This window comes from Microcaecilia unicolor, chromosome 7 (assembly GCF_901765095.1).
Source record: "Microcaecilia unicolor chromosome 7, aMicUni1.1, whole genome shotgun sequence".
Classification (NCBI taxonomy): Eukaryota; Metazoa; Chordata; class Amphibia; order Gymnophiona; family Siphonopidae; genus Microcaecilia; species Microcaecilia unicolor.
In genome coordinates this window covers 207,791,130-207,812,433 of record NC_044037.1, presented here as the reverse complement: position 1 = coordinate 207,812,433, position 21,304 = coordinate 207,791,130, and the positions used below count along the sequence as shown (strand labels likewise).

At 40.5% G+C, this 21,304-nt stretch overlaps 1 protein-coding gene across 1 annotated transcript in view; it reads left to right on the top strand.

Moving 5' to 3' along the window:
* COL3A1 (collagen type III alpha 1 chain) overlaps positions 1-5,057 on the top strand; it is a 175,763-nt gene extending 170,706 nt beyond the window's left edge. Inside the window, exons 50-51 of the mRNA XM_030210643.1 lie at positions 773-1,015; positions 4,012-5,057. Of these exons, the coding sequence (XP_030066503.1) occupies positions 773-1,015; positions 4,012-4,158 (390 nt within the window). The 3' untranslated portion in view covers positions 4,159-5,057. The remainder of the gene's footprint in view (positions 1-772; positions 1,016-4,011) is intronic.
* Positions 5,058-21,304: the final 16,247 nt, after the last annotated feature.

The window sequence follows — 21,304 nt, the reverse complement described above, 5'->3', positions numbered from 1 at the left end:
AAAGCAATCATACTAAAATCATTACATCAAACCCTATAACACAGGCATTTGCACCATTGCGTACTTCATTTATAGCCTATGCACACCTACATATAAATAACCAATTTACTCAATAGGTAATGGCAAAATAGACCACAGGTTTTTTATTAACAACAACTGAAACATTAGTACAACATTATAGTGTAGTTACCCTCCAAAATGGCTTGCAAATGAGACTAGATGGTGTTATCCTAGTCCCAGCTGATCATTAATAATTAAACCTTAAAAGCCAAACCTGCGGTGATGTCGGAGGCCCAGGATCCAAAAAATAACTCATCTCTTCAAAATACCTTCTTGGTTTCTACATGGTGGTATTGCCTGTGTACACCATTTTCTCTCCAGACTGGGAGAAAATAATCAATTTTTGTCCATTTTTATCCCATCTGTCACCATTACAAATACTATTTATGCTGTTCCCCACATTCCAAACGTATCCACCCCTTTCTTTACTTCTTTATACCACCCAAAACTATCACCTAAAAGGGTGGGCAAGTGAGCAGCATAAAGCACTCTTTCAACCACTTGCCACCTTCAACACCCACATCCAGCTCCACAGATAATTTCCCCACCTACTCTCCTGCCCTTCTAAAGTACCCCTCCCCTCTTTTATCTATCTGCTACCCCTCACCCTCTGTTGAACAAGTAGGCTTGGGTATTTTATAACTATTTTATGTGCCTTTAACTGAACTGCACGTTTGGTCATTTTGCTTTGTCTCCATCTACGTTTCTACAGTTCAGTTATGGTGATTCAGAGCTTCCAGAAGATATTTCAGAAGTTCAGATTGCATTCCTCAGAATCCTCTCCAGTCGGGCCTCTCAAAACATCACGTACCACTGCAAGAACAGCATCGCATACATGGATCAGGAGAATGGAAATGTGAAGAAAGCTCTGAAACTAATGAGTTCAACTGACAGTGAATTTAAGGCAGAAGGCAACAGTAAATTCACATATGCTGTTTTGGAAGATGGCTGCACGGTAAGAAAAAGGACTGTTATAGGACTATACCAGAAAAAAAATTACCCTCAACAGTTACTATTTGAGTTACCAATGTGCTATCACATTTGCAAGTGCTAATGCAATTAATGCGTGTTATTAGTAAGATAAAATGTGACCTATGGTAAAATACAGCACATTAATAGCATTGGGCACTATCCCCCACATTGTATAAATGTTGCCTATAGTTAGACACCCAATTGTGCACCCAGTTATAGAATAGGGTCACTTACATGCATAGCATAGAAACATAGAAACATGATGGCAGATAAAGGCCAAATGGCCCATCCAGTCTGCCCCTCCTCCGTAACCACTAACTCTTCCTATGCTTTCTTAAATTCTGACACAGTCCCCATTGCCACGACCTCCACTGGGAGGCCATTCCACACTTCCACCACCCTTTCCATCAACGAATACTTTCTTAGATTCCTGCTAAGCCTATTTCCTCTTAACGTCATCATATGCCCCCTCATTCCAGAGTTTTCCTTCATTTGAAAAAGGCTCACTTCTTGTACATTAATGCCCCTGAGATATTTAAACATCTCTATCATATCTCATCTCTCCCTCCTCTCTTCCATTGTATACATGTTGAGGTTCATATGCCTGTCCATATATGTTTTATGGTGCTAAATTGGCACTTAATTGGAGATAAGTACCAGTAGTTGGCACTAATTGGCACTAATTAGCAGTTGCATTTGTAACTGACTTACGTGCCTATTCTTTAAACCAAGGAGCCGATATTCAGACCACGGGAGTTAGCCAGGCTGACTGACTCCTGTGGTTGGCGCTGAACCCGAATATTCAATGCTGGGCCATTTCCGGTGACCAGCATTGAAGATCCGGTTTATTTTTGGCAGGTTTAGACACAGCTGGCCAAGTTAAGTTTAAACCGGTCAAAGATATACCTGCTATTTCGGCAACCTAATTTGGCTACCAAACTAAGCTGGGAATGTGCTGAATATTAGCAGATAGCTGGTTATATCACGTGGTATCACTGGTTATCTGCTATGTACTAACCGGCAATATTCAGTGGGAAATAACTAGTGATCTGCTGAATAATGTTCAATAGCCAGTTAAGTGCCATGTATACAGTGCACAAACTCAGGCTGATTTATGGCTAGAGTTACTAAAGTTTACTTTTCATGCAGAACTATTGGCCTTACCTACATAAAGTTCTATACCATTTACTTTAAACAAAAGAAAAAAGGCCCTTTTCCTGACTCATGTTCCTGTGATAAACCAAGCTTTAGTAAAGTGCTTTTTTTTTAGTACAGCTTAGTATCTTCCCCCCTATATTGTACAACAGTTTTTTTGTTTAGAGTCCTCTTTCATTGAGCATACCACTTTGGAAGTATGGAGCGTATGTTCTTCATTAATTTAAAGTTAAAATGCCAAAAAATATCATGCAATCCGGTGGGTTAGCACACAAAGATGTACGTATTTGCAAAGAATATAATTTTGCTTGTAGATCTCCATATGTTAAATTGTATTCAGTTGGAGGCCCTTTCAGTAAGCCACGGTAGCACTAGCACATGGCTACTGCATGCTAAAAACTGCTACCAAGGGACATGCTGAGGCATCCTTTGCTAGCGTACTGCTCGGTGCGTGCTACTCCTGTTCTGAAAAATATTTTTTATCTATCAGCATGGGAGGCATGCCCTTGGGCAGAGAGTAGGCATGCCCTGTGCTAATCAGATAGCCCGGGGACATTGCTGTGCACTGTCCAATTATTGCAGGAGTAACACAGAAGCCTTTACCACCAAGTAAATAGGTGTCGTAAAGGGCTCCTGCAGTAACATCCATGCGCTAGTTGGGAAATTAGTGCATTGCCTTTAACGGAGGATAAAGCAAATGCGGCCATTTTACTGCCATTCTAAAAGTGGCCACAGCATGCAGCAAACCCACGCACTGACAGCAGTGTTGGCCACTTTTTAGTGAGGCTTAGTGAAAGGATCCCTTTGATAGTTAATGAGCTGCTGTGATGCAAAATCATGCAACGCAGCTCAGAAATTATTAGCATGTACAGTAGTTAAATTATGTCTGACATTAACTTGTGTACCAAGTTGTATTTCTGATGTACAGGATACTTTTTTTACCAAAATACATGTGGAAGTCCTTTGTGTGTTAATTTCCTACCAGGCTACATGTTATTTCAGCAAAAAGATGCATAGATTTTCTTATATTAATGCATCAACCTCAAGCTGCTGACTAATCACTGCAGTGCAGAAACAAGATAAATAAAATTTGGCAGTGAATACTACAGAATGACCTCAACCCAGCATTACCTTTTAGAAGGTGAAGGGGGAGATTGTTAGGATATTTTCATGTTCCAGATCATCCCCAATAGGCTGATCCAGCTCTAGTTTTGCCCCACTGCAACTATGGAACTGTAGGTCCTGTCTTTCCTAGAGGCAATGGAACCATTTCATGAGCAGAAATAAAAAGCCCTTACACCGTGTTAAATGCTAACATGCACTTAATGTGAAAAAAAGGCTTACTGCAAACACGTTAATGCATTTTGTGGTAATCTACCTATTTCCACACACTATATAATTTTTTTAACATTTGAGTGGGGACATGTCATGGGTGAGGAGCGGCCATTGAAGCATTATCTGACTAGTGTGCCATGATTAGTATGTGCTAACTGAATAACACAAGCTTAACATGACTTAATACATTTCTTGATTACCTTTCGAAAGCTAATCAAGAAATGTATTGTTCGTCCAATAAAAAGGCATCATCTTATTTTCTTTCTAATGTTTTGTTTTATTTATTTGTATTAAAGTAGACTAACATGGCTACCACATCACTTTACTCAAGTGTCAGAGGGGAATGAAAAGAGATGCAATGAATTATAATTAAAACCTATACTTTCCACCTTTCTTGTTGCCAAAAGACAAATTTAAATCCACAGAAAATGCAGAGTATACTTAATCTGTTCTCTTTTATTGACTTTACGTTTTGTTTTATTCCTACAGAAACACACTGGTGAATGGGGTAAAACAGTCTTTGAAATCAGAACACGCAAGTCAATGAGATTGCCCATTATAGATATTGCACCTATGGATATCGGTGGTCCTGATCAAGAATTTGGAGTGGACATTGGCCCTATTTGCTTCTTATAAATCAAGGATATTGCTCTTTCTTAAGCCACCGCAAATGATCCACACTCCATCTGTAACCCTTTACTTTTAATCTTGTCAACCAATACAGGTGGTCAACGACGTCCCAGTTATTTATTTCCAAAATTTGGGAAAACAAAAAAAAGCGCTTTTACTCTATTTTTTTATGAGTTCCATCTTTGAACACGTCTCAATGGTGCTACAATAAACTTCAACACTCATTCAAACAACACTGTGCTATATTTTTTTTTAAAAGATAACCAATTTGCAGAGCACTGATGATTACTCTAAACATCAAACTAGGCCCATCTTTCTAACCAAGATGAATTTCACAAAACTAAAAAGAACTTGCCTGTTTCAACTACCTCATCATGGACAGAAACTGGGATGTGTTTGATGGTTCACAAAAGAAAATTAAATTGCAAATAAATAAATAAATGCAATACATTACGTTCTTTGTTTCTCTACTTAGAGAGAATGTAAGAACTGAAACCCCTAATTTAAACAATTAAAATAATTGTGTTCTTAGATTTCTCCCATTTTCCTTGGTGCTCCTATACTTTCCTGTCATTGCTGGCCAAGACCACTAAAATAGGGAAGTGTAAGGGAAAAATATGATGGTGCTAAAAGTTAATATATGTTCACTTCTGAAATTACAACTTAAAGTTATTGATTTGTGTTTTTAAAAGTACAGGAGTAAATGTCTCCTGTTAAACATCGTTACTGGCACATTGTTTCTATGGACTTCCCCCTCTTAACTTGATAAAAATGCAGAACTGTGGGATTTTGTCACATTAACACAGCTAATAAAATGGAAGGATGACCTTCTTTGTAAGCTTTTATACGGTTGTTGATCTTTTCCATGCAGTGACACATAATAAAGGATTGTATTACAATTCCTACAAGTTTATTAAAGTTTTTTTTTAATTATTCCATTATCCTAGTATTTTGCATTTCATTATTACAATACTAAAAAGGGCATTTTCAACATGGGCTACTGTTGTCAGGTTATTTTACCAAAAGTTGGGTTATTTTATCAGAAGTCGAGTTATTTTAGCACAGGATCGCATTTTATGCAATGAGACCCTGTGCTAAAATAATCTGATTTGTAATAAAGCAACCCGACTTAACAGTAGTCCATGTTGATAACTTTCCCCCAAAGTGTAAAAATTCCAGTCCTAATCACCAACTCTGAAAGGTAAATTCTAAAGATTTAAAAATACAATTTACAGTGCTTTTGATTTTTGATACTTGGGCCTCTTCTTCCAGGCTATGAGCTTAGACAAGAATGTCTTTTGCAACCAAACTGTTATCTTACTAGACTGGGATACCTTAGATATAATGCTGTCTATGGGGCCCTTTTACAAAGGTGCACTGAAAAATGACCTTCGGTAGTGTAGATGCATGTTTTGGGCGCGCGCAAAATCATTTTTCTGCACGCCTTTAAAAAAGGTCTTTTTTTTATTTTTGCCGAAAATGGACAAGTGGCAAAATGAAAATTGCTGCGTGTCCATTTTGGGTCTGAGACCTTACCGCCAGCCATTGACGTAGTGGTAAGATCTCATGCGATAACCGGGTGGTAATGGTCTATGTGCGTAAAATGCCGATTACCGCCCGCACGCCAGAAAATGAAAATATTTTCCGGAGTGTATAGCAGACGTGCATCAAATATGAAATTACTGCAAGGGCCACGCGGTAGCCGGGCAGTAACTGAAAATTGACTCACATTGGGCGCACGTAGGCATCTATGCTGCTTAATAAAAGGGCCCCTATATCTATTAGTGTGAAAGAAATTAGAAGTTGCAGAGGCCTGTGGTTTCAAAAACACACATACTACAACAGCTTTGAGATGTGCATTTAGGGCCCTGTTTACTAAGGCGCTTTAGCATTTTTAACGTGCCTACAATTATCATGCACATTAACTGTGTAGGCACTTATAGGGATATTATAAGCATGTACATGGTTAACGAGCATATTGTTAACGCGTGTTAAAGATGCTAATGCGCCTATAATGTGGCTTAGTAAACAGAGCCCTTAGTGTTATCTTTTGGGTCAAAAAGAAAATTTATGCATATAAAGAAAGTATATTAAATTGACATTATGCACACACAATTTCTGCATTAATGTGTATAGATTTGATTTTTGCACATTGAGGGGCCCTTTTACTAAGCTGTATTAGGCTCTAATGTGCCTAATGCAGTTAAAAATGGTATACCACCGAACATGCTCAGGTGTCCTGCAATAACTTTGAAATCCGCATGCTAAAAAAATGTTCTAATTTTTTGAGGCGGTGCGTCAGGGAGCTACCGCCAAACCAACGTGGGTGCTGGCAATAGTTTCAGCATGTGGCATTTCTGGTGCTAGTGGAAATATTCAAAAAAATATTTCCACAGCCGCTAACCCGGCAGTAATCAGGCAGCGCCGTGCGCTACCCAGTCACTGCTAAGTTAGCACTGAACTCCTTAACTCCACCTCAATGGGTGGTGGTAAGTGTTCCCCCCCCCCCCACATGGCCACGCAATAAGTGAAAGCTTACCACATGGCCATTTCTTTTTCTGGCCTTTTCACCCAGTGCGGTAAAAAGGGCCCCAGCACATAGCAAAAAGGGCCCCCACTGCTAGCGCAGAGCCCTTTTTACCACAACTTAGTAAAAGGGTTCCACAGTCATTTAAAAAGTGGCTGCAGGCTACTGGCAACATTAGCACATGCTAAACAAAAAAAATAGGGTGGAACCCTGAACAAGGTGCAATATATATAAACAAATATTAAGAGTTCCCTTCTGGTCTAACTACTGAACCAGTAGTTACTACAGGAGGGAAAAGCCTCACAAAGCTCAAAGGTGCAGTGAGCTACCAGAGCAGGGCTTCTTCATCATTGGCTTAAAGACTGGCATAAAAAAAACCTCCAGGTGGACTTATTTATCAAATGTATAAACTTCAGAACTGTAATCCACAGTAGGTTGGGAGAGTACTTGGCTTCAAAACTGCAAAACCATATTCCACAACAGTATGAAAAAAATACTTAGCTTCAAACTGGTCTTCCTTGCATTCCTCTTTCTCAAACTGAGGGACCGTGACCTACGATGGCCAACATTTCGTTGCCTGCTTCAGGGTTCAACGGTCAAGAATTCTGTCAAAAAAGAAACACGGAGTGAGCACTCAGAAAATCTCCTTAGGTAAGCTTTTACAAGTTTCAGACTTCCCACATACATCGAGAGAGCCATGCATCTCTTCAAAAGGAAGACAGCAAGCAGGAAAAAATGGCGTCCCTTTATAGGGCTGACATCAGACGCTCTGAAGAGCAGCAACCAATCACTGCACAGTCTTAAAGAGACACAACTCAATGAAACCTTATCATTGGTAACAATATCAACAAAAAACAACTGATTTTTTTTTTAAGTGACACCATTCCACTTTTGCATTAAGGCCATCTGGGATCAGTGAATTTAATCTGAAAATCCACTGTTGTTCTTTCTGGAGAAGGAAACGTTTTCTGTCACCGCCCCCTCTTCACCAAGGGGGTTCCATAATCTGTTGTAATATGCAGCATCTCAAAGACCCAAAAAGGATTATGAGGAACCATTGGAATATTTTGAAAACCCTTCCAGTTTTTTCCCAATACCAGAATAAGATTTGCCTACAGTTGAGGTCAGAACTTAAAGGAACTTTTGTGCCCGTCTCTGCTGCCTCTGATGGGTCAGGCAACACGGACGTTCAGTGGCCACAAAAAAATGTAATGACTGTGTAATGTGTCTTTGATGACTGAAACAGATACGTTTACACATCCTTCTACATTGCGAGAATCTGGTTTCCGTGTGAACACTGATTGTAAATCAAAGTACGTCGTGTACTGCATCCTGTACCCGTGTGATAAACTGTATGTGGGGCAAACCTTGCGACAGTTCACACTATTGAACACAAAAGTGCTATCAAAACTCTCAAACCTACGTCTCCATTGGCAGAACACTGTAATGCGGCGCAGATTACGAAACCCCCCCCCGGGAGAAGAGGGGGCAGTGACAGAAAATGTTCTCTTTTCTAGTTTTGAAGACAAGTACTATTCCACACTGCTGTGGATTACAGTTGTGCAGTTTATACATCTACATAGTAACATAGTAGATGACGGCAGAAATAGACCTGCACGGTCCATCTAGTCTGCCCAACAATTTAAACTCATATGTGCTTCTTTGTGTGTAGAGTCCAAGAAAACACAAGGGCAGACGGTCTACAAGCTCCAAGATGGAAAATATATACAAAGCAGATCGTTGAAAAACCAAAATATATTTTATTGATATAAACCAATTAAAATATGTATACAATAGCCCGACACAGGCCGTGTTTTGCCCAACTGGGCTGCTTCAGGGGCTACAAAATAAATAATATACAAAATTACATAAATAAAAACAAATCTCAAATAAAAACATCAAAATCCCACAGACTTAGAAACAGAAATAACAGTAGTTATTAAAAAAGGCTAATATGTACACAACACATATATTTAGATGAATGCATACAAAATGCGACACTGTGCTTAATAACTAACATACAGAAAAAAGAAAAGTAATGGAAAAAGTAATCCTAAACTGTACGTATGGTAATTATGAATGATTGATATGTTCACAACATGTATAAATAAATACATAAAAAATACATAAACAATGCATAACCGGTTTATAATCAAAAAAGGATAACTTGAAACATCTATCCTCTCTAATGACTTAAACAAGATGGACTTCTATCTTCAATGAAAAGTAAATCATATAAAAAATTAAGCAAAATTAAAAACAATATATGAATAACATCAAAGTAAAATCAAAAGACACCCACCTACACAATAATCCTTCACTATTGAAATATAATGATGATAACAAGGAAAACAACTGTAACTGACTGAAAAACAAAAAACAAAAATCAACTATGAGAAGAACATGGAGTGAAAAGAACATATTGAAATTAAAATATGGAAAAAATAAAAAGAAATAGAACTCACATATACAGGAGATCACCTTGATTCTGTCATGAAAAAAACAGCTCATCCAGAGATGCCAAAACCAATAAAAGTTGACCTACGCGGAATATAAATTGTGACTTAATAAAAAATATTTTTATTCCTACATGAAATTTGTTAGACCTGATAAAAAAAAAACAAGCTAGGATATTACCTATATAATGTACTACTAATTGAGACATTGCACTGTCTTAAATGTCAAGCAAAAGCTGGCAGCAAAAAACTTGCTAAGAGATTGTAGTGTACTGCTGATTAGAACAATTGTGTTGTCTAAAAAGTCAGGCAGAGACTGGTAACAAGATAATTGGATACAAGATTGATTTTAAACGAAGCAGAACCTGGCAACAAAAAGATTGCATTCTGCTAAGTAACATTGTATTATCATAAAAATCAAGCAAAACCTGGCAACAAAACGACTAGCAACAAAAAACGAGCTAAAAGATTACATATATAGTGTACTGCAAAGTAAAACGTTCTATTGTGTTTAATGCCAAGCAAAACTTGTGCCGATGGTAAAAGGTTTAAAAAGTGTTAGCCTTATAATTAAACGTCAATTTGGTAAAATGTATGACATCTAATATAATAGAAATTATAGAAACTCACATGAAGTCAAACAGCCTCTTGTCTCTGAAAGCACTGAAAAAACGCTATGGCGAAAACAGGAAGTCAATAAGAAAGGAAGTGTCAAAGGTCAGAAAGCCTCATTGGGAATAACCCAAAATTGTTTGTAAAATAATTTTGCAAAAGCGATGACCACGAAAAAGAGAATAAATGAAAATTGTGAACAATAATTAAAACAGCTCTCATTAATAAATCGATAAGATATAAGACCCGAATGACTTCACTATAGTCTTGGCCAATCACAGTGGGAGTGGAAAAGGTCAAAGACAAATTGATATATATTTATAAAAAAAACAAAACAACGGATGAACTATGTCAGAAATTAAAATGAAAATGTTCAACAATTAAAAAATAACTAAAAAATAACAAAGGGGGCTATTGTATACATATTTTAATTGGTTTATATCAATAAAATATATTTTGGTTTTTCAACAATCTGCTTTGTATATATTTTCCTACTTTATGTGTATACCTGATCTTGATTTGTTTGCCGTTTTCAGGGCACAGACCGTAGAAGTCTGCCCAGAACAAGGCCCACCTCCCAACCACCAGCCCCACCTCCCCCACCGGCTCTGCCACCCAATCTCGGCTAAGCTTCTGAGGATCCATTCCTTCCGAACAGGATTCCTATCTGTTTATCCCACGCATTTTTGAATTCCGTTACCGTTTTCATCTCCACCACCTCCCGCAGGAGGGCATTCCAAGTATCCACCACTCTCTCCATGAAAAAATACTTCCTGACATTTTTCTTGAGTCTGCCCCCCTTCAATCTCATTTCATGTCCTCTCGTTTTACCGCCTTCCCATCTCCGGAAAAGGTTCGTTTGTGGATTTATACCTTTCAAATATTTGAATGTCTGTATCATATCACCCCTGTTTCTCCTCTAAATAAGTCCACCAGGAGGTTTTTTTATGCCAATTTTCAAGCCAATGATGAAGCAACCCTGCTCTGGTAGCTCACTGCACCTTTGAGCTTCGTGAGGCTTTTTCCTCCTGTAGTAACTATTGGTTCAGTAGTCAGACCAGAAGGGAACTCTTAATGTTTGTCTACATATATAACATTAGCACATGGCCATTGATGCCAAAAAAATTAAAAAAATAGAAAATCTGGGCTTTTACAGCTATGACAAAAATGTCTAAATGCGGAAAAGACCCACAGAAGGGCATATTAAAGCTTCTTTTTATCATAGCTTAGTAAAAGGACTTCTAAAATAGTTTTACCTGTGTTAATCAAATTTTATATGCATTAATTTCTGAACAAAAAAGTGTCAGAAAATTAGCCAAAAAACCTAAACATGATCCAAAAATAAACAGAATTTTTTTCCCACATATACCACCACAAGATTCTTTTGCAGATCCTTTGAAAATTGTCATAGCCTTCTGTGAATCCAGCATCCTACAGAAGCAAAGTATCTACTAGACATGCACTCATAAAATTGTTGACTTCTTGCCATTTTTGTACATTTACCCCAGGATTCTATATAGTGAGCTTAGATTTAGGCGCCAAAATCAGTGCAGATTCTATAACACTGTGCGTAACTTTATTGCCATAACAAGCTAATGAGCACTGCTAACAGCACTCAACAAGCAATAATGAGCACTAATTGGCAGTGATTAGAATTTAGGCGCACAACTTCCTAAGCGTATTCTGTAATGATATCCGCCAAATTTCTAATGCGGAGGCAAAAAGGGGAGTGGTTATAGGTGGGGAAATGGGCATTCCATGGGCATTCTACAATTTAGGAACCTAGTTTTAGAATATGGTCCAGTGCATCTACATCTATGTGTTGAGATTTATAACAGGTTTTCATTGGTTCAAATAGATGCGTACAGATATCAGCGCTGAAATATCAACAAAGCATATTCTATAACTGGTGCCTAAATCCAGATGCTGATTATAGAACACGCTTAGTTGGCACTGATTTCAGCACCGATTTTTTAGGCACTATATATAGACTCTCCTCCTTAGGGGGGAGGTGCGGGCTACCATTAAGATCGGTTATTTTACCATAAGTCGTGCTATTTTAACACAAGGCCTCATTGCATATAATGGAACCTCTTGCCAAAATAGTATGACTTGTGGTAAAGTAGCCCATCTTAACTGTTGTCCACATTGATAACTTCCTCCTCTATTGAACTTAAAAGTCATTAATACAATACATTAATGATAAAGGCAAAAAAATACAGAAAAAGAAAATACAAAAAAATATTTTTCACATCAATAAATCTAACTACAGATCTGATTTTCATTTGTTTTTAATATTTAACTTTCTTCATTCTATAATTTAGCACAAAAGTGATTTAATAAATATGATTTACTATATGGTCTATATTATTTAGTATTCTAAATATTCTTTTGAGAGGAGCAAATCAAGGTGGTTTACAAGCTATAGGGAAAGTAGAAAGGGGATGGGATTTGATATACCACCCTTCTGTGGTACAGTCCAAGTGGTTTACATATTATATACAGATATTTATTTTGTATCTGGGCAATGGAGGGTCAGGGGGTCCTTTTACTGAGGTGGACTGAAAAATGGGCTGCGGTAGTGTAGACGCGTGCAGATCAATTTTTCAAAACACCTGTAAAAATGCCTTTTTTAAAAATTTTGACCAAAAATGGATGTGCGGCAAAATGAAAATTGGCGCGCGTCCATTTTGGGTCTGAGACCTTACCACCAGCCATTGAAGTAGCGGTAAGGTCTCACATGTTAACTGGGCAGTAAGGGTCAATGCCTTTTACCTTCTGGTAGTGCCATGCTCCAGAAAATAAAAATTATTTTCTGGCACGCGTAATAGAGGCATGCTAAAAATGAAATTACCGCCTGACCCATGTTGTAGCTGGGCGGTAACTCAGAATTGGTGTGTTGGGCGTGTGCAGGCCCTAACGTGGGTTATGGAGTGAGCTGGAGGGAGACAGTGCTGAGGGTTGTCAGTGGAGGAGGTAGAGTTTGGGTAGATCCTTGCTGCACTTACCTAGGAGCCATCCACAGGTGATCACCCCGCGGTCAAACCTGCAGAAGATTCCTGAGTGCTGCAATATATAGGCGTCATAGGTAGAACCTGTGTATATCGGGCACACAAGTCTAGAATCTCCCTCTGGGCGTCACACGCATATTGAGTGAGTGGGATGCTTTCCTGTTCCTATAAGTGGCCTCTCATGCCCGGGGAGGTCTGAATGCGACATGTGTGCAGTCAATGGTGCCTATGACAGAGGGGAAGCGAGCTACAGCGTAGAAGTCAGTCATGTTGTTCTGCAGGGCCTGGGGGGTGGTGGGGAAGGTGATGTACTCAGAGGTGTGGGTTAGGAAGGCATCAAGGAACTGGCTGAGGCAGTTAGAAATAGAAGCCTGGGTGAGACCCATGTTCACAGATAGGACAGACTGGAAACTCCCAGTGGTCAGAAAAGATAGAGAAGCAGTGATCTTTAGGTGCACAGGGATGGGGTTGTTCCTATGGGTCCTGGGCTGCAGGAGGGGTTTGAACTGGTCACAAAGGTGCTGAATGGCAGCCCTATCAAACCGGTACCTAGTGAGACACTGCAGGTCAGTGAGGTGCAGGAAACTGCTATGGGACCTAAAAACTCTGGGGCGTGAGTACCTCCTGCAGTGCCTCCACTCTTCCTCCAACATGCAAGCCACCTATGCATTTAGTGCCTCCATTTCCCCACACTACAGGTGCAATGCAGTGCCACCAGTGCTCACCTCTCCCTACCAATTTGGTGAAACACAGCAGCAACAAACAGAAGCTGACATTCACTCTCCCACCACTGACAAACAATGCGGTCACACACAGCAGAGCCACACTGCAAGCACTCTCTGACCCACTACAAATTTTCCTGCCACACCCTCTAGCCACTCACTCTCCAAGCAGCAAATGACAGTCTTCACAAACACACTACAGCAGTACACAGGACAAAGAGACAAACAGAGACTACAAACAGGTAAGGGAATGAAATATGAACTTGGGGACAGTGAATGGAGAGGGATGGGGGAGGGGTTGGGGGAGATAGAGAAAGGAGTAGTGGTGTCTGGGTTTGGGGGCTAGAAAGGGTAGGGAAAGCTGAAAAGGTAAAACACAAATGAGGCAGGTGAGGGTGAAAACGTTCCGACTACGGCACACAGACAAAGGTAACAGGTACTGAACAAACTCTCAGCTTTCTCTGCAAACAACGATTCAGCTTTCTCTCCCAACAACGCTCTCACCACTCTCCAACTCCACAAAATAACTAATGGGTCTAAAGAAGACTTCCCCCTTACCCTGGTCACTTTTATTTCAGGACGCCCATGTTCCCACCCATGCAAAACCATTTCGCTAGCCATTATACGCTGGAGGTGCCCATCTCGTAATGCCGCCCATAACACACCCCTAACACGCCCCCTGTGGAGATGACCATAGATTGGTGTCCTCATGCTGAGGACCTCCTTATGGCCTTGTTTCGATTATTAGATTTGGGCGACCTTCTTTCACGGGGACACCCATGTGCCTTTTGTGCCTTTCGAAAATGAGCCTAATAGTGTACTGTGCACAGTTGGGGGTCAATAAAGGAATTCATACGCCCGCCTTTAGGGTAAGACAAATTATGAATCATCTGATACTTCAGGCTTTTTCTTCAGGATCACTCCAAAAGGGAAAAACAACCAAATTCTGAAAAGGAGGAACTGGGAAAGGACCTGTAATTCGGCCCAATTACAACTCTTTATCTAATTTCTCATGAACCACATCAGCATGCACCATAGTCAAAACCACATTCTTACATTAATGCACCAAAACTAGCCTATCAAAAGGAATTGGAAAACCTTCAGAAAAACCTAACCACAATAATAGAGCATGTTCCTGATGAGGATAATCTAATAACCAGGGATACGTCATGTCACGAAATGCCTAGCACCCGCCTGGGGTTACCCTGCGTCCACCTGAAGGGTCTGCCCAGTGCTGCACAGCCTTACCTGCACTTGGGCTCATGCTCTATACTGCATCCTCCACCCACTGACTGGGTCCTACTTGCCTCTGGGCTAGTCTTCCACTCTCAGATTATTCCCCAGTGATTTCTAGGATACTGGGGCCATACTCTAGGGGTCCCAGAGTTCCCAGAAAGCACCCCCAGACCCAAAAACACGAACCAGGATTCTTGGTCAGTCCACAACAGTAGAGTCAATAAACTAGATAAGGTTTATTGTCACAGAACTTGAACAGTGAACAGAAAAAGGTGAACTCAGCAAGCAATAACAAGTAAATGAATATGGATCAATTATAAAACTAAACAGTTGTTTATTACCTGGGGAGGTCAGGAAATATAGCTTCTCACAGGTTATATCACCTATTTGCAGGCTCAATGTGGCATATGGTGAAATGACTTGATTTTGAAAAAAAAAAGATGTGTCAAGGTGGTGATGGTGAGGTTATGCAGGTATGGGACTCTTTTGATTCCTGGGATTCTTCTGTGACTTCTGGATCAGATTCATCTACAGGTGTGGAAATGCTGGCTCCTAGGATGAGTACTTCATCTACTGATGGGGCTGGTGTGAGTCTCAGTAAAGAGATCTTTCTCTCTCTGCTCCCTGGCTAAGACTAGGGAAAATCCAGTACCTTCAGGCTAGATTTGAAATACAGGACCAATCAGAGCCCTGGGCATCAATTTTGAAAGTAGCTGCCCAATGGCACTGCAGATTGACTTTCCATAAACTGAAATTAGGAGAAAGTCTTTTTCTACATTAGCTCTAAAACTTAAAACAAGTGCCATCTGCTGGCCTATTAGGAGAAATACACTTCATAAACCAGTTTTCAGGCTTAGAAACCCACTGTTTCATCATACATCACTTCAAGTTTAACAGGGGGGGGGGGGGGGAGAGCCTTGACCATGCATACTTGTGGCAACAGACCAGCCGGCTCACAATGACTGACCTCTACCCCACACTATGCATTTGATAGAGGGGTGTGCACCATCGTACTGCTACATCTATGCCAAAATTTACATCCAACCCTCTCACACCACCTGGCATTGAATTGAAAACATGTGTTAAACTGCCCTCCCCACAAGATCCAGCAGAGAGTCCTCTAGGACCCCTAAAACCAGAAAAAGAATTTCCAGGTTTCCCAAGCCCCTGCTGCCCAAATTGTGGCCCCCCAAAGATGCCTCCCAAAGGGCTCCAGGCCAAAACATTACATCCTGACATTTGTAATTTCTTCAAGCCACAAGTCCACATCCCTCAATCCCCAGATCTCCAACTTATTCTTTGCCAAACTCCTCCTAAAATGCTCATCATAACTGAGCCATGCCCACCTTCTGTAAGTCCTATAGGCTCTCAAAATCTTATCCAAATAACACAACAAACCAGAATATAAGGATGGTATTGCTTCCCCCAACACACTAGAATAAATATTAAATCCTAATAACCAATTAAAAATTGTACACAATAGCCTCCTCTTACCCGTTTTCTTATCATCCTTCCCCTCCTCTCCTTTTTACGGTCCCCACCCTCTCTTTCACATTTTCCAACAATTTAAACAAATCAGTGTAATGCTGCCTCTTCAAAATCCTTTGACACAATTTAACAGACAGCTGAGAATCTAAAGGTGCAATCTCACAAATTGCATGCCCCTTCCTGGATATCTGAGCCACTCCACTCACACCAGCCCCATCAGTAGATGAAGTACTCGACCTAGGAGCCACCATTTCCACACCTGTAGATGAATCTGATCCAGAAGTCACAGAAGAATCCCAGGAATCAAAAGAGTCCCATACCTGCATAACCTCACCATCACCACCCTGACACATCTTTTTTTTTCAAAATCAAGTCATTTCACCATATGCCACATTGAGCCTGCAAATAGGTGGGAAAATGTGGGATACAAATGCAGCAAATAAATAAATAAATATGCTGCAACTGATACAAAACCTTTTTTTCAAGTGCTTCCTCAATGCAGCACCTTCCTGTGCCTGTGCTCCCCTCTCACCTCTCCCTGTTAGCCCATGCCCACCATCCACCCCACCACTCATTTGCAAACTCAACTCCCCATCACCCTTACACCCCACCCATACCCCTACCACATCTCCACCCATTACAGTGACACCAAACACTCACCAGCATCTGTGTGATAATGAGCTGCTGTTGTAGTCAAGGCAGAAGTCCCGTCCAAACTATCATCTTGGAGAGAGACACCAGCAGCCGGCAGTCTGGATGAGCCAGCTACTGCCCTGGATAAGCCAGCCCCTAAAGAAGCTTTCTTCTGTCTCAAAGTACAACGTGCAAGCTGGGCCCTTCTTCCAGACACTTTCCCAGCTGTCCAATTCTGCTGATGGTCCTTTTTTGAACCTCACCCAGAAGGCACTGCTGTAACCTTACTGGCACTATGTTTGGGAGCTATAGTTCTGCAGTAAAACTGTACCACGTCCTGAAGCAGAAAATCTATTACTTGAAACTTCACACGCTAAAAAAAAGAACCACAATCAACAACCATCACTCAAACAAGACTCCCTGCGCTCTCTATTTCAAGTGCCACCGACCTTGCTTTTTAATAAAAGTCAGGACCTGAAGTGAAACAGACCGCAAAACAATACCCAACAAAACCAAAAATTGCTAATATTAATGTGGAATTGCTGGGTCCATTTCTCCAACCAAAAACCTTCACATTTTCAAAATTATAACTTCCTCAACCCATTAAACCACCCACTGCCTGAACCCTTCTTCACCAAACAATTCCCTTCAGAAAATAGAAAATAATAATGTCTTAGTTTCCCGTGTTCTCAGTTCTCAACAAATCCCTGCCTCCCTTCATAGATGCTCCAATCACAATTTGCTCCCATAATATCGCTATTCCCTTAGCAACACTACTAGTTTTGCCCTAAGATTATATTTAAAGTTAATCTTTATTAACTCTTCTTTTCTAATTTAATTAAAATTGTTAATATTTAATCAACTCTCCCCACCCCACTTTCTCAAAAACATTTTTACTGCTCTATCCCTATAACCTTTTTATGGTGAGACAGGGAATTTTCCTGCTTGTAAATGATATAGCTACTAGCTGTTAAGCCCGTTAAAACAGGCGAGATTTCCAGCTACCCTCCTCGCCGCCGCTCCCTCCCCCCTCCATGCCGGGCCCCCTGCACTGACCTGACAGCGCCTCTCGCCTCCATGTGAAAGCGCTGCAGGTAGCAGCAGATCGCTCTGCAGCAGGTCAGTGCAGGGGGCCCAATACGGAGGGGGGCGGGAGCGGCGGCGGGGATGGAGGGGAGGGTGGAGGTTGGTGCGTGCGATGTTCGTTTCCAAGCGGCAGCGTCCAACAGTCCGACTCCATTTCCCTCTCTGTTCTGCCCTCTGACATCGTCATGTCTTGACGCAAGGGCGGGACAGAGAGGGAAGTCTCTACTGTGCATTTGCAGGTGAGTCGGTCACTTGCCATTTATATGTTTGATTGTTTATGATGTGCATTTCCTTTGTTTGGCCAGCAGGTGATGACTGTCATTTGTAAAGTTGTGGACAGCTGGATCAATTAGTGGAGATTTTAGTACAGACTAGACACAGATCTGTGTTTCTGCCACAGGCCTGCCTCAGGAGTCTAAAAAATATTTAAAAATAACATGTAAAATGAACAAATAATGAAATACTAATGGTAAAGTACAAAATATATATGATATAAAACGTAAAAATTAAAAACTAAACATGTATGGTCGCCGGAAAAAAGCAGACTTAATAAAACATATAAATCACATAACATAAAAATATATAATAATATCATGTCTAAATAAGGAATGTATGTGTTCAAAAGATATTTATAAACCATACTTGTAAACCTGGTTTATGAAATTAAAAATGTGCATAAATAACAGCAATAAAAATTTTTTAAATGAAATTCTTAGGTGTTCTAAAGGAGGACCTTGAAACAATATGTAATACTAGTAAAAAAGGCCCGTTTCTGACACAAATGAAACGGGCGCTAGCAAAGTTTTCCTCGGAGTGTGTATGTTTGAGAGAGTGTATGTGAGTGACTGTGTGTGAGAGAGAGAGTGAATGTGCGAGTGTGTGTGTGAGAGAGAGAGAGTGAGTCTGGGTGCGAGTGTGTCTGTGAGAGAGAGTATGTGTGTGAGAATGAGAGTGTGTGCAAGTGCGTATGTGAGACACAGTGTGTGAGAGAGAGTGTGTTTCACACAGATACAGTGTGTGTGTGTGAGAGAGAGAGAGAGTGTGTGTGAGACACACAGACTCTCTGTGAGACTGAGTGTATGAGACCAAGAGAGTGTGTGAGTGACTGTGTGACACATGGAGAGTGAATGTGATACAGTGTGAGACATAGAGTGTGTGAGAGACAGTGTGTGAGAGTGAGAGAGAGATAGACATTGACTGTGAGAGAGAGTGTGTATGACAGAGATACCTCCCCCCCCCCCCCCTCTGGTGTCAGCCCCCCTCCCTCTCTCAGGTGTCTGAGCGTTACTGTGCAGGACGCTGAACTCTGGCTGTGCTTCAAGGAACTGACCAATCCTATTTAATAGAATGCACCTCCAACATTCTGAAGCCGAGAAACCTCGTGTGGTTGGTCACTTCTGCTTGTGACGAACCCGGAAGTACGTGATGTCAATTCAGGAGATGGATACAGAGAGCAGGAATGCCTCAGCCATGCAGTCAGCTTCAGAATGTTGGAGGTGCGTTTTATTATATAGGAAGTAATAAGGTCAGGGATGAAACCTCACATTCAGGAATCAATACATCCATTTCAAAATTTAGTAAAGTTTATGTATTGGTGCAAGTATATGAACAGATACCAATAATAAATATAACAATAATCAAACGCCTCATGAAGCAGGTAACATTTGGCAGACGAATACCGTACATGTGGAACAGTGTATGCAAATGAATAATAACACATAATAGGTAAAACATCGGTTAATCAATAGAAAGTACAGTGACCTTCTCACTGTATATTCATTAATGTTCCCAATGTAATAGATAGATAGATAGATAGATAGAAGACATCAATCTCTCACAGTTCTATAAAAATCTTGCAGTTAACAATAGAGTGATATGTGTTAGGGGCAGAGAGAAAGTAATGTAATTAATCATGGTATCAATAAAAGATATACAAAAGTGGTAAAACATTCACTATTACATACCATTTAAGATAATACACTTAGGAATTAATGCTATAAAGATTATTTTTACTTCTATGTGACCACATATGCACACAAATGGTCTCATAGAATACCAACTGGGGTTAAAAGTACTCACCATGTCATGATGGCATGTACTTTGCCTCTATCACCCAGATTCTAAATAACGCGACTTAAGCTGTGCATGCAAATCCAGTCGTATTCTGAATTTGCATGTGCAACTTAATTAGTTAACAAGCCAATCAGCACCAATAATTGCCAATCAACAAGCAATTATTGACACTAATTGGCATTAATTAGAATTTACATGCATCACTGTTTAAGCATATTCTATAACATGATGCATCTTAAATTGTAAATCACATAGTTGAAAAGGGGGCATGGCCATGGGCATGTAATAGGCGGGTTGTGGGCATTTCTAAAATCTATTCACATTGTTATAGAGTAAACACAATCCATGCCTAATTTAGGGATTTACACCAAGTTTTACTGCCCATGACTAAATTTAGTTGCACGGATGGCCATCAGCATATTCTATAAACCACGCTGAAATTTAGGCTTATTCTATGAAGTATGCCTAAATTAAGGTGTACTTTATAAAATACACTATCAAGCACCACCCAGTCGAAGAGTGTTCGTGAAGACTTTTCTCTCATACCACCCATCTGACTCACTTCAGCACCCACCTGAAGATGTGGACAGAATGTCTGTGAATTACACAGCAAAATTATAATCCAGGGTTAAAGTAGGTCCACAAATCCTTGGCAAAAGTCCAAAAGCAAAAAGGTGGACCTCAAGCAAAACAATAATCCAAAATGAGGTCCATCCATAATCCTTCATAACAGGGCCGTGCCTAGGGTCTCTGACGCCCCCCTGCAGACTATCAGTTGGCGCCCCCTCCCCCCTGCAGACTATCAGTTGGCGGCGGCGGCGCACCCCCCCCCCCCCCGTGAAAATGATTGCTCACCACTTGCCACACTGACAGGAATTGTCAGCAATATTCTTAGAAACAAACTGCTATACATTGCAAAATAAGATAGCAGATGTAAATTCTCAAAGTGGACATATTCCAAACACTAAAATGAAAATAAAATGATTTTTTTCTACCTTTGTTGTCTGGTGACTTTCTTTTTCTAATCATGCTGGCCCAGTATCTGATTCTGCTGCTACAGTATCTGTCCTCTTAACTCCATTTCCAGGGCTTCCTTTCCATTTATTTCTTTCCTTTCCTCCTTTCTTCTTCATTTCTGGTCCTCAGCTTCTGCCTATTTTCTTCATCCATGTGCAGTTTTTCTCCTCTCTTCCTTTTCCCTCATTTCATCTCCTTCATCTCTCTTCCCTCCCCTCTATGTCCAGCAATTTCTCCTCTCTCCCTGAGCCCTGCCCTCCCATCCATGCTCCTCTGTCCCCTCCATTCATC